This window comes from Bos indicus x Bos taurus, chromosome 1 (assembly GCF_003369695.1).
Source record: "Bos indicus x Bos taurus breed Angus x Brahman F1 hybrid chromosome 1, Bos_hybrid_MaternalHap_v2.0, whole genome shotgun sequence".
In the NCBI taxonomy this organism is placed as follows: Eukaryota; Metazoa; Chordata; class Mammalia; order Artiodactyla; family Bovidae; genus Bos; species Bos indicus x Bos taurus.
In genome coordinates this window covers 24,726,540-24,738,724 of record NC_040076.1, presented here as the reverse complement: position 1 = coordinate 24,738,724, position 12,185 = coordinate 24,726,540, and the positions used below count along the sequence as shown (strand labels likewise).

The 12,185-nt window shown below is 35.1% G+C and overlaps 1 protein-coding gene across 17 annotated transcripts in view; it reads right to left on the bottom strand.

Annotated features, from left to right (window-relative positions):
* The window catches only part of ROBO2 (roundabout guidance receptor 2), a 1,466,835-nt gene that overhangs the window by 121,342 nt on the left and 1,333,308 nt on the right, over positions 1-12,185 (bottom strand). For all 17 annotated transcript variants that reach the window (XM_027549011.1, XM_027548934.1, XM_027549246.1 and 14 more), the window contains one exon: positions 702-826. In XM_027549011.1, coding sequence (XP_027404812.1) covers positions 702-826 — 125 coding nt within the window. The remainder of the gene's footprint in view (positions 1-701; positions 827-12,185) is intronic.

Here is a 12,185-nt window from a genome sequence, read left to right as displayed (position 1 = left end):
GTCTGAGAGATCATGCTGCCCAGAGAGGGCCCGAGAGGACAAATCAGGACACAGCAAAGATCAGACAGGTATTGCTTTTTTCTGCTATTTAATGTATTATTTCCTGTCTAATTCCACTATGAGGGAATCCAGAGGGGTGATGGAAGAAAATATTTCTACTACTCTTAAATGGAAGCATGTTTAAATTAATGATAAAGGAAAGGTATTTATACTATCTGTTTATGAAAGGGGGCTGAAACTGGTTTCTAGACTAATTAATAACAGAAATATTTTTGAATGTTTACATGTACCCAGGATGTTCTAAGTGCTTTATAGATACACTAACTAAATTAAGAAAGCAAATTTCTTGTTCAATGCAAGAAAGCAAACTTATCCTTCTGTTAAGAGATTTTAAACAGCTGCAGGTTAGACTTTTTCAGGTAATTTAGTCACACTGTATTGTATCTCTACTACGTATAATAAAAATTTTTTTAAATTAACACTCAAAAAAAATTTTAAAAATTAACACTCAAAAACACTCAAAAATTAACACTAAAAAAATAAAACATCTGATTCTTTCTTATTTTTAGAATCAACTGGTCTCTTTTTTAGAAATAAAATACATTCAACATTGAAAACAAGAAAGGCAAGACAGACTTTGAGGACCACCAGAGACGGGGGAGTTCAGAGATTTCAGAAAAGCAGTCAAAGCTTGCACTCACCTGGCTGCCTTCTTTTTGCCAAAAAACTGCTGGCTGTGGGTTTCCTTTAGTTTCACAGGGAAATGTCACTGTTCGACCTTGAGCAACAATCTGATCTCTTGGCCTAACCACAAACTGTGGAGGAGCTATAATTTAAAAGGAAAGAAAGTGTGTAAATATAAACTGTTGACAAAGAAAAATACATCAAAGGGAAAATCTGGTACGAGGCGGACTGCTCAGTGCGAGACCGAGGCTACAGATGTTGATTTATTTTTAAGTATTTCTCAAAATACAATGGGAAAAAAAAGAGCACTCTATCAAATGTGAGGAAAGAAGTAAATGTATTAGTAGACACACTTTAAATGTACATTGCAAATCTTGCAGTCCATACACTTGCAAAGAAAAAGTAGATTTTTAATGGTAATCTAAAGTTTTTAATAAATAAACATGGTATCCTCACATAGTTTTGTGTTTTGAATGAAGACTGAAAAAAAGTCATTGCATTACTCAAATATCTACTTCCTGTGGCATCAATCTATTGACAAACATGAATTGCTCTTACAATATTTGCAAGACATTGTGCACAGGGATACCAGAAGGCATAGAATATGATATTCTCAAATGCTTAGAGTGCTTATATTCTAGATTTGAGGAGCTGAAGTGCTGAAAACATCAAATTGAAGGTATGGGAATTACATACAGAGATAACTAACAATATACAAAAACACATGAGAGTGGTTGACTAATTCATTTCACTTAGATTAATAAGCATTTGGCAATTATTATGTTCCTCTACTGGGCACTAGAAACTGAAAAGTATTCAAAATATTGACATATCAATAACCTCAGGTATGCAGATGACACCATCCTCATGGCAGAAAGCAAAAAGGAATTAGAGAGCCTTTAAATGAAGGTGAAAGAGGAGAGTGAAAAACGGGCTTAAAACTGAACATTCAAAAAACTAAGATCATGGCATCTGGTCCCATCACTTCATGGCAAATAGAAGGGGAAACAATGGAAACAATGACAGACTATTTTCTTGGGCTCCAGAATCACTGCAGATGGTGACTGCAGCCACGAAATTAAAAGACACTTGCTTCTTGGATAAAAAGCTATGACCAACCTAGACCGCATATTAAAAAGCAGAGACAGTACTTTGCCAACAAAGTTATGTCTAGTCAAAGCTATGATTTTTCCAGTAGTCATGTACGGATGTGAGAGTTGGACCATAAAGAAGGCTGAGCGCTGAAGAATTGATGCTTTTGAACTGTGGTGTTGGAGAAGACTCTTGAGTGTCCCTTGGACTGCAAAGAGATCAAAGAAATCAATCCTAAAGGAAATCAGTCCTGATATTCACTAGAAGGACTGATGCTAAAACTGAAGCTCCAATACTTTGGCCACCTGATGTGAAGATGGTTTCATTGGAAAAGACCTTGATGCTGGCAAAGATTGAAGGCAGGTGGAGAAGGGTATGACAGAGGACGAGATGGTTGGATGGCATCACTGACTCAATGGACATGAGTATGAGCAATCCCTGAGAGACAGTGAAGGACAGGGAAACCTGGCATACTGCAGTCCAAGGGGCCACAGAGATGGACATGACTGAGTGACTGAACAACAAGTGGGCACTAAAGATACATAGATAAAAAGCATCTACATTGCAGCCATGAAGGTACTTACACTCTAATAGAAAATACAAAACATGATCATGATGAAAACAACAACAAAATTAAAACAACAGTTCTGTAAGACTGTAGTAAGAACAATGACAGAGGTACTCTCAGAGCAGAGAAGCACTTAAATTTTAGTATAAATCATAAGGGTCACAGGACTTCAGGAAGAAGGGATCCCTTTGTGTTATGGTAGCTGTGAAAGGCTTTATGCAGGGGGTGGATATTATGGAGACTTGGAGGAAAGGGTGGTATTTAGATAAGTGGAGAGATGAACACATTCTAAAGAAAGGAGCTAACTGAGCAAAGCATAAGAAGCAAAAACATATCTAATATACATAGTAATGCAGGAGGAATGGAGAGTCCCTACTGTATAAACATCATTTGGTACAAAAAATTGATTTGTATCAGGCCCGTCTTCTCAGTCTTAGAAAGGCCTGAGAAACCAAACTGAGGATTTTATTCTGGCTGTTTTTAAGCTAAGCAGTGATAAATGCAGAGAAAAAATTTTGGAATCTTTACCCCTTTAATGAATGTAGTCTATAGTTTGTGAAGGAGACAGATTAGTCAATAAAGCAGGTTGTTTAATTGGAAGACCAGTAAAATGGTACAGGCAAAACCACTGAGACCAAGGTACCAGTAACTCCATTAGAAAATATAGGGACGGGGTAAAAAAGCTAAGAAAGTTCAGGTTTAAATTTGGGGTAATTGTAGAGAGAAAGAAGAAAGTGAAAAACAGGACAGTATGTAACAGAGAGTTTTCACAAGGACATCATCTTCATAGCAAAACTCGCTCCTGATGAGGAGAAAACATCAGGTTTATTCCATGACTTTTCTAATCATTTGTTTCCAGTATAACTACTTGCTTAATACTAGAAAACTGAAGACCAAGAAAAAAACTACAATGAACTCTAATTTTTAGAACCCGGTGTACATGGCTACAATCCTAATATTTGAACTCTGAAGAATTTCAACAATAGCACCATTCAGTAAAGTCCTTTACCCAGAATTCCTCCCGTTCTTTAAGATTACATAACTGCAGTCCAAGAGTGGAGTCAGTGTAGGGTAGCCTCCAACATCCACCCAATTACTCATCCTTACAAGAAGACTAGCATAGAAACAGCAGCAGCAATTTCTTTCGCCCCTCCCCGCTCCCCCACCCCGCCCCCCGCCAAAAAATTTACCAAGACTTGTAGTGGCTTATTTTTCGGTTTTCTATTGCACTGCCTCCTAATTCAACACACTCAACACATACATTAGGGACTGAAGGAATAAATCTACTAAGTGAAATTTTCTTCTACAAATACAGATAACAGAAGGCTCAGCTTATAGGATGGAGAACCCAGATTTATAGATCTATTTGAACAGAACGTGGTTTATGATGCCCTGTATTTTCAGGAGATTACTTGCTTCTTACAATCTTGTTATTTCTACACAATTCCACTGAATCAGCAGTATCATTGATTTTTGTTCTCTATGTTTTCTAATAAGAGTGATAGTTTAAATCAATGTTACAAAATTACTTTAGGAATGACTCTTAAAACACTGTAGTGTCCATGTCTCAATAAAGATGTGAAACCACCAGATACACCAAAAATATTAAGATTGGTCTCTATAATCTGTAATATCTAAAGAAAAATTATATACATTAAGAAAAATTAAAAGATCAATGTATATTTCCTTACTTCTTTTAGTAATTCACGAAAAAAGTTTACTTCCAAAATGGACATTAAGTAAGTAAGAAGTACTGAGTAACTTAGCTTGTATCTCATCATAAATATAAAAGTAAGTATAGTAAAATTTAGTCTTTGATAAAAGTCACATATTCAGCTTATTAGTTCATTTGCATTGCTTTGGACAAGAAATAATCTAAACTGACTCTCATAACTAGCTAGTAAAATAACAGTAAGAATTTAGAACTTCCAGATGTTCAAGCTGGATTTAGAAAGGCAGAGGAACCAGAGATCAAATGCCGACATCTGCTGGATCATCGAAAAAGCAAGAGAGTTCCAGAAAATCATTTGCTTCTGCTTTATTGACTATGCCAAAGCCTTTGACTGTGTGGATCACAACAGACTATGCAAAATTCTTCAAGAAATGGAAATACCAGACCACCTGACTTGCCTCCTGTGAAATCTGTATGAAGATCAAGAATAAACAGTCAGAACTGGACACGAAACAACAGACTGGTTCCAAACAGGGAAAGGAGTATGTCAAGGCTGTATATTGTCACCCTGCTTATTTAACTTATATGCAGAGTACATCATGTGAAATGCCGGGCTGGATGAAGCAGAAGCTGGAATCAAGAATGCCGGTAGAAATATCAAGAACCTCAGATATGCAGATGATACCACCCTTATGAAAGAAAGCAAAGAAGAACTAAAGAGCCTCTTGATCAAAGTGAAAGAGGAAAGTGAAAAAGTTGGCTTAAACTCAAAAAACTAAGATCATGGCATCGAGTCCCATCACTTCATGGCAAATAGAATCTGGGGAAACAACGGAAACAGGGACAGACTTTATTTTTTGGGGGGCTCCAAAATCACTGCATATAGTGACTGCAGCCATGAAATTAAAAGATGCTTGCTCCTTGGAAGACAAGCTACGACCATCCTAGACAGCATATTACTTTGCCAACAAAGGTCCGTCTAGTTAAAGCTATATTTTTTCCAGTAGTCATGTATGGATGTGAGAGTTGGACTATTAAGAAAGCTGAGTGCTAAAGAACTGATGCTTTTGAACTGTGGTGCTGGAGAAGACTCTTGAGAGTCCCTTGGACTGCAAAGAGATCCAACCCAGTCCATCCTCAAGGAGATCAGTCCTGAGTGTTCTTTGGAAGGAATGATGCTAAAGCTGAAACTCTAGTACTTTGGGAACCTCATGTGAAGAGTTGACTCATTGGAAAAGACTCTGATGCTGGGAGGGATTGGGGGCAGGAGGAGAAGGGGACGACAGAGGATGAGATGGCTAGATGGCATCACCGACTCGATGGATGTGAGTTTGAGTGAACTCCGGGAGTTGGTGATGGACAGGGAGGCCTGGTGTTCTGCGATTCATGGGGTCATAAATAGTTGGACACGACTGAGCGACTGAACTGAACTGAACTGAATTGATACTCTGTTTATCTATCATCCATCTATCTCAGTAAAATTACTATCTGTACTTTAATTATTTAACTACAGACTTCTAGCATTTGATTTTTCAAGCTTTCAAAAACCTTTGCGTGGATGAATGATTTTTCAAAATACTTTTGGAATCTAGATCCTACAGTTTTAACACAGCTGCTAAAATATTACCCCTAAAATAAGGATTGGCAAATAACCACATCTATCTATCCACGTTTTGGAAAATATATGATTCATCTATTTACTCCTTCAAAATGTATTATCTACAAACTATGAGATAGTCTGCTTGATGTAGGAGACAGAAAACAAAATAAAAAACTGTTCATAGCCTATGGCAGAGACTTCCAATTAAATAAACAAATAAAAGCAAATACCACAGAGCATGATTTGAATAACAGAAGAATGCAGAGGACATTGGGGAGAAAAGATTGGAAGAGAACACAGTAGACAAAGTAATGCTAAGGAAAGAAGAGAAAAGATGTTGGGAGATGGCTACATCTGAATTGTGTTTTGAAGCACAAGTAAGAGTTCAGGAAATGGAAAGGATTCCAGTCACTTGGGACAAAGAGAGGCAGAAGTGATAAAGGTAGGGTGTGATAATTTATTCTAAAGGAGCTTAAATTTTGCCCTAGGAAGTATGGAGATCTGTTCAAAGATGTTTATGTAAGAAAGATTTAGCAACAGTATTAGAAAGAATGTTCTTCCTAAAAGAGAAAAGGGAGACATGAAACTGAAAACTCTCAGGCAGTTGGAACAGAAAATCCACTTGATAATTGCTATATTTATAGTAGCAATTAAATATAATATTTTGTAAGAACTCTTAAAGGATAAGGAAATTCTACAATATTTCCCACTGTTGACATAATCTAAAAGACCAGGAAATCAAAAGTTTCTCGAGTTTTTACCCAGTGCTGCATTTTAAAAGACTACTAATGAAAATTGCTATCAGCATTTGTGTTATTCATGCTATGAAATATCCTTTCATGTGATAATTGTTTATTTTGTCTTTTTATTCCAAATTATAAATACATTGTATTTCTAATGAATCAAATTGCTTCTTGTCATTCAAACTAAAACCACACTAATCTCTTTGAAACTAGATTCACATTTTCATTTTTAAAATTTAAAATTGAAGATATAAAAGCATTTAACAAAGCAAAAGATTTTAAAAGTATTCAAGCCTCTGAAAATGTATAGCCTTTCTTATTGTCATCAGAAGTTGAGCCACTGGAACAAATTACATCAATCACTTTTACTTCTGTAGACTCTTCCTCTGCCCAAGATCTATATTGTAATATTTTGTGAAGGGATATCAGATGAAGGAATTTATTTTTGAGGGTTTTTTTTTTTTAGATTTTTTTTTTTTTTGATGTGGACCATTTAAAAAATCTTTACTGAATCTGTTTCAATATTGTTACTGTTTTCTTTTTTTTTAATGCTTGGTTTTTTGGGCTACAAGCCAAGTGGGATTTCAGCTCTCCAACCAAAGATCGAACCCGTACCCGCTACATTGGAAGGTGAATCCTTATCCACTGGACTGCCAGAAAGTCCCTTTTTGAGGTTTTAAAAATGAAAAACTGCATCAATAATTCTACTGATAACACATCACCGTTTCAGTATTTCTGCCAGGTAGCACTGAAAATGATTTGAAAAGACAATACTTGGCTGATGGCACCAACGGGAGGGAAGAGGCAGAGAGGTGGCATTTTATCAAGCACAATAGCACAATGTGCACTCTCCACAGAATGGATTTTCTATGACGGCTCTCATTAGATATTAAAAAAAAAAAAAATTAGGTCCTCAAGCTGACAATTCAAAACACACATTTAAACCCAAATATGAATTAAAGAGTTAGAGTTATAAATTCCAGAAGAATATGCTGGTTATAAAAATGGCAATTCTTTTATATATTTCTAAGACAGAAGACTATAAAATACATATTTAGATCTTTTCTACAACCCAAAGCATTAGACAAATCTCATGTAACTATGATGTAACTACCTACTTGTTTAATCTGTTATAAGCAATTATACCTTACTGCTTCAGCAGCAACAAGAAAGGGAATGAAGCAAACAGTGGGACAATTCAATGTTCAAGTACACATGCACAGGTTTAAAAGAATATCTCCATGCAAAAAGTGCATAGGGGGATTTCCAGAAGAGTAGATCCAAATATAAAAAGGTCAATTAAGATGAGAGGTCTGGTACTGTTCACCCAAAACTGTGTTTTAGAGAATTTAAATACAATACACAGCAAATTAGATTTGATTTCTGCTAAATTATGCTTTGATACTACATTCAGCCCAAGCTGGCTTCAATCAAAGTCACGCTACAGCTCTGTTATGCTAATGCCTGCTGGTGTGAGTGAGTGGGTGATATGGAAATCAGATGGCAAACGTGAGCAGGAAGCCTGCGCTGAGCATGCGGTGGGCTTGGAGACACAAGATGGGGGACCCTAAAGGTTAATCATATCATGTTCAAAGCTGTTTTTACAGGAAAATATGACTTTCTATGGCAGACATGAACATGGAGACAGTCATGAAGCAGTTGCATGCATTAATGTGTGACAAGGCAGTTACAGGCACACTCCAGCTCTTTCTTTAGGTATAATTTTGTGCCTGAGTGAATAAGCTTCTTATTTCATAACAATAAAGATTATGACCTTTGTATCTTACACTCAGGTATAATTTTTTTTTGTTATTTAATATTTTTACTGATGAAATTCCAGTATTTTCTAAAGCATATTTGAAATGTACATTCTTTCATCATTTGCTTATTTGAAAGACTTGCTGAGTTGAAAACTGTTTAATACAATAACAATAATTAAAATCAATTGAGTGCTTATTAAGGGCCAGAAGGTGTGTCAAACCATCCATGGGCATCATGTCATTTAATATTCACAGAGCTCTATGCCTTAACTTCTACCATTATGATGTAAAGACCAGTAAACTAAATCTTATTAAAGGCTTTTAAAGATCAAACCAATAGATAGGAAGACAGATGATTTCTGATCCATTTGATAGTTGGACCTCTTAAACATGTGGTTCACTTCAAATCATATGACTGACAATTTATATCTATTACTAAACACAAGGGTAAAAATTATATGCTATGGTTTCCAATATGGTATAATACTGTTAAAATCATAACATGTTTTTCCTAAATAGTTGCTGTTATTGTTAAAGGACATAAAATCTATAATCTTGCTCTTTCTGTACTACTTATAAGTACAACCTTTCTGACGTACACTTATTTTAAGCCATTCTTCATTCAAAACCTACAGTGCCTTTTCTATTGCTTGCCATTGCCATGCTTGTAAATCACTCTCCTCTGTGTATCATTTTGTCTTCCATCAGCTGTCCCAGGGTTCTATCATCCGCATGCTCACCTGTGCTCAAAGCAGCTCCAGCATTTCAGCAGACGAATCTACTTTCAATCACTTGCATACATATTTGCTTGTTTTAGTGATTAATCCTTCTTGATATCTATTAGTCTTTGATCTATCTTGTCAACAACGATTAACCTGAACACACTCTAATCTTGTACTTTTCTTCTGTTCTTCCCACTTTAAGGTACTTTCCCTTGCTTGTATTATTTCTCTATCCCCTATCCCCGCGCCCACTGCCTGAGTGCCTTCATTGTTCTGTTCCATTGTAAGCTGTTACTGGTGAGGTGTGCTGTCTACTATTGTGCAATGATATAGTATCTCTATTTGGTGTGGAAAATCTCCAAATAGTGAACTGTAAATGAATAATTTGGAATAGAAAATTAAGGGGAAGAGCTACTTTATTCTTATAGTAATCTGGGTGGGGAGATGTCAAACAAAATATGTTTGAAACTATTTCCTAATTGATTTTAATATGCCCTTCTGTACATCATTCCCACTGCACCAAAAACTTACTGTAAAATGAGTAGCTGCCACCCTGGAGTGACAAAAGCAACATACAAAAAAACACAGGTACTGTGTAATAACCAATTCTAAAGTTCTCACACAAAAAAATTAGTTAATAGGCTTAGCCCCACCAAGAAACAGCAAGAATTCACTTCATTAACATGAAATGTAAAACAGGAGTTGAATATTTACTCAGTAATCAGAATAGGTCGGCTTCTAATTGATAAATGACTGTTCCTTCAACTTATTTAATTTTATTTAATTTCTACTATTTAACACTTCACTTGATTTACAAAGAACTTCTGTTAATAATATTGGAAATGCATAATGTCATGAAAATATTTGATTTGAAACTTATTAACACATAATCCATTTCAGGGGAAGCAATGCATTTATAATGAAAAATATAATGTAGGGATATAGGATTTAAAATGATCATTTTTATAAACCCAATTTAATCACATTTTATTCATTTGTCACTGTTTTTAAGAAATATAAACTATTAAAGTGCTAAATTACGTACCTTTCCAATTAATCAGTTTTTTACTGAGTCCATGGCAATAAACCCTCTAGATGAGTGATGTGGTTTCTTTCTCATTAGTGCCTTCCTTCTAACTAATATTAAAAATTCTTGTTCCATAATAAAAACCAATATCTATGCCTTTTTCAACAATAATTTAATAATCTACCTCTCTATATGTGATGTACATTATATATATGCTTTTTTAATGTCAAACTGAAAAAGCAAAACTACTAAAAGGTTTATTTACTGTTTCCATAAATATGGAAAGTAAAATGGTCAAAAAATTGAATGACACAAATCCCAATCTTTAGATACTTTGTCTATTTAGATTTCATATGCTACTTTCCATCTATGAGAGGTCTCGCATGTACCAACTGCATTCAGTCCTTGTATGTGAGTAAAACCCTGTGCCAATTATGCAGCTATACTCTTTATATTTTTTAACCACGGTTGTGGAATTTATTGATTATGGGAAGACTAATTTTTGTAGGTTCATATAATATTGAAAAATAAAGTAACTCATGGTCATTCAAAATCTGTTGACTAAAGCAGGCTGTGAAGCTAGTCAAACATGTTCTCTAATGTAACTACAAAATAATGTAAGTGGCCTTCTAAATTGACTGTTTTAGTAACTGGGAAAGCAAGTCCAAAGAGCATCAAAGGTACTGAGTTTTGGTGGTAAGTGGGACATGCAAATGAAAAGCATGTGTATGTTTTGTGATTGTGATTAAAACCATGCTCTTTAATTTATAGTCACAGATAATATGCTTCTTCTTGAAAATGAGCAATGTAAATATAGAAAATGAAATAATTCTACAACTATCTAGAAAAAATAGAATGCCCTTGCAAAGGATAAGTTCATTTGTTTCAAAATACCTTGCACATTTAAATCTCATCGGCAAGCACGTAAAAACAGAGTTAAAATAAACAGCTCCTCCACAGCTTCACTGGACCCTGATGCTGGGAAAGCTAGAAGGCAGGAGGAGAAGGGGATGACAGAGGACAAGATGGTTGGACGGCATCACCCACTCAATGGACATGAGTTTGAGCAAGCTCTGGAAGATGGTGAAGGACAGGGAAGCCTGTCTGGCATGCTGCAGTCCATGGGGTTGCAAAGAGTCAGACAGGACTGAGTGACTGAACAACAACTCCACAGACATTTTGTACTTAACCTTATTTATTTATTTATTTTTTTATGGGAAGCCCCAAAGTAATAAATTTGTACTAGAAATAAATTCAGATGTTTGTTGGCACTTTAACTCATATAATAGCATTTAATTAGTTTAAGCATTTACTGGTATTATTTAGTGTCAGGGTCTGAGGGTACTAAGATCTCTGTTCTCTGGAACTTACTGCCTACCAGAGGAAACTTACATGAAAATAATCAAGCATGATACAACGTGAGGAACATGATAAGAGTTGTAATACAGGACATCCCACCATTACAAAAGGAACTTGACCGTTGTCTCCGACAGTTGGGGAAAGCATTGAAACAGAAAAAGAGACAGTAAGAGATAGATTTGTTCTTTTGAGATAAAGCAGGTAAGAAAGGAAGAGGGTGAAGTTGTTCCTCACAGAGGTTAAAACACATGCCTTATGTTAGAGACAGAAGTTTTCTGGATTGCACCAATGTACTATTACCATCACCTGGCTTCACTGACCCCTTTAGAAAATCAGGTAAATGTTTGTTAAACTGAAGGATTTATGCTAGTGTAACCATGTATTTTTCTATGTAAATGGGCTTTACTGACTTTATCAAGTCCAATGTAATCCTCTAATGGTATTAAATATTTCTATATTGCAGTAAATTTAATAGTTAACATAAAGTGTTTTGCTGGACATGTTTACAGATCATTTTACACTTTAGTGTATGTGAAATTACTAAAATAGATTTGTACTTCAATTATAGGCAAGTACAGGAAATCATTACCTATAGGAAATCATCCTAAAATCTAACATATGATTTTAATGAACTCTTGAATTAAGTTATAAATGGAGAAAAATTTAAACAAATTCTGATTTTTGAAAATCACATTTTCCCATATTATTCTGTCCTTCACCAATAGTAGCTTTGCTTCTCTACTGTGCTTTCCTGACTAAAATACTGAAAATACAATAAAACAGTAAAATTTTGTTTTCTTTAAGAGACCGTTAATTTCCAAGGAAAATACCATTACTATTAAAACAAATGAATTATTAAATACAACAATATTTACATTATTCTTTAAAAAGATCTCATTTTCACCAGGGGAAGAAAAATAGTCAAAGGAGTGATAAAAAAAAAAAAAATCCTCTCTAG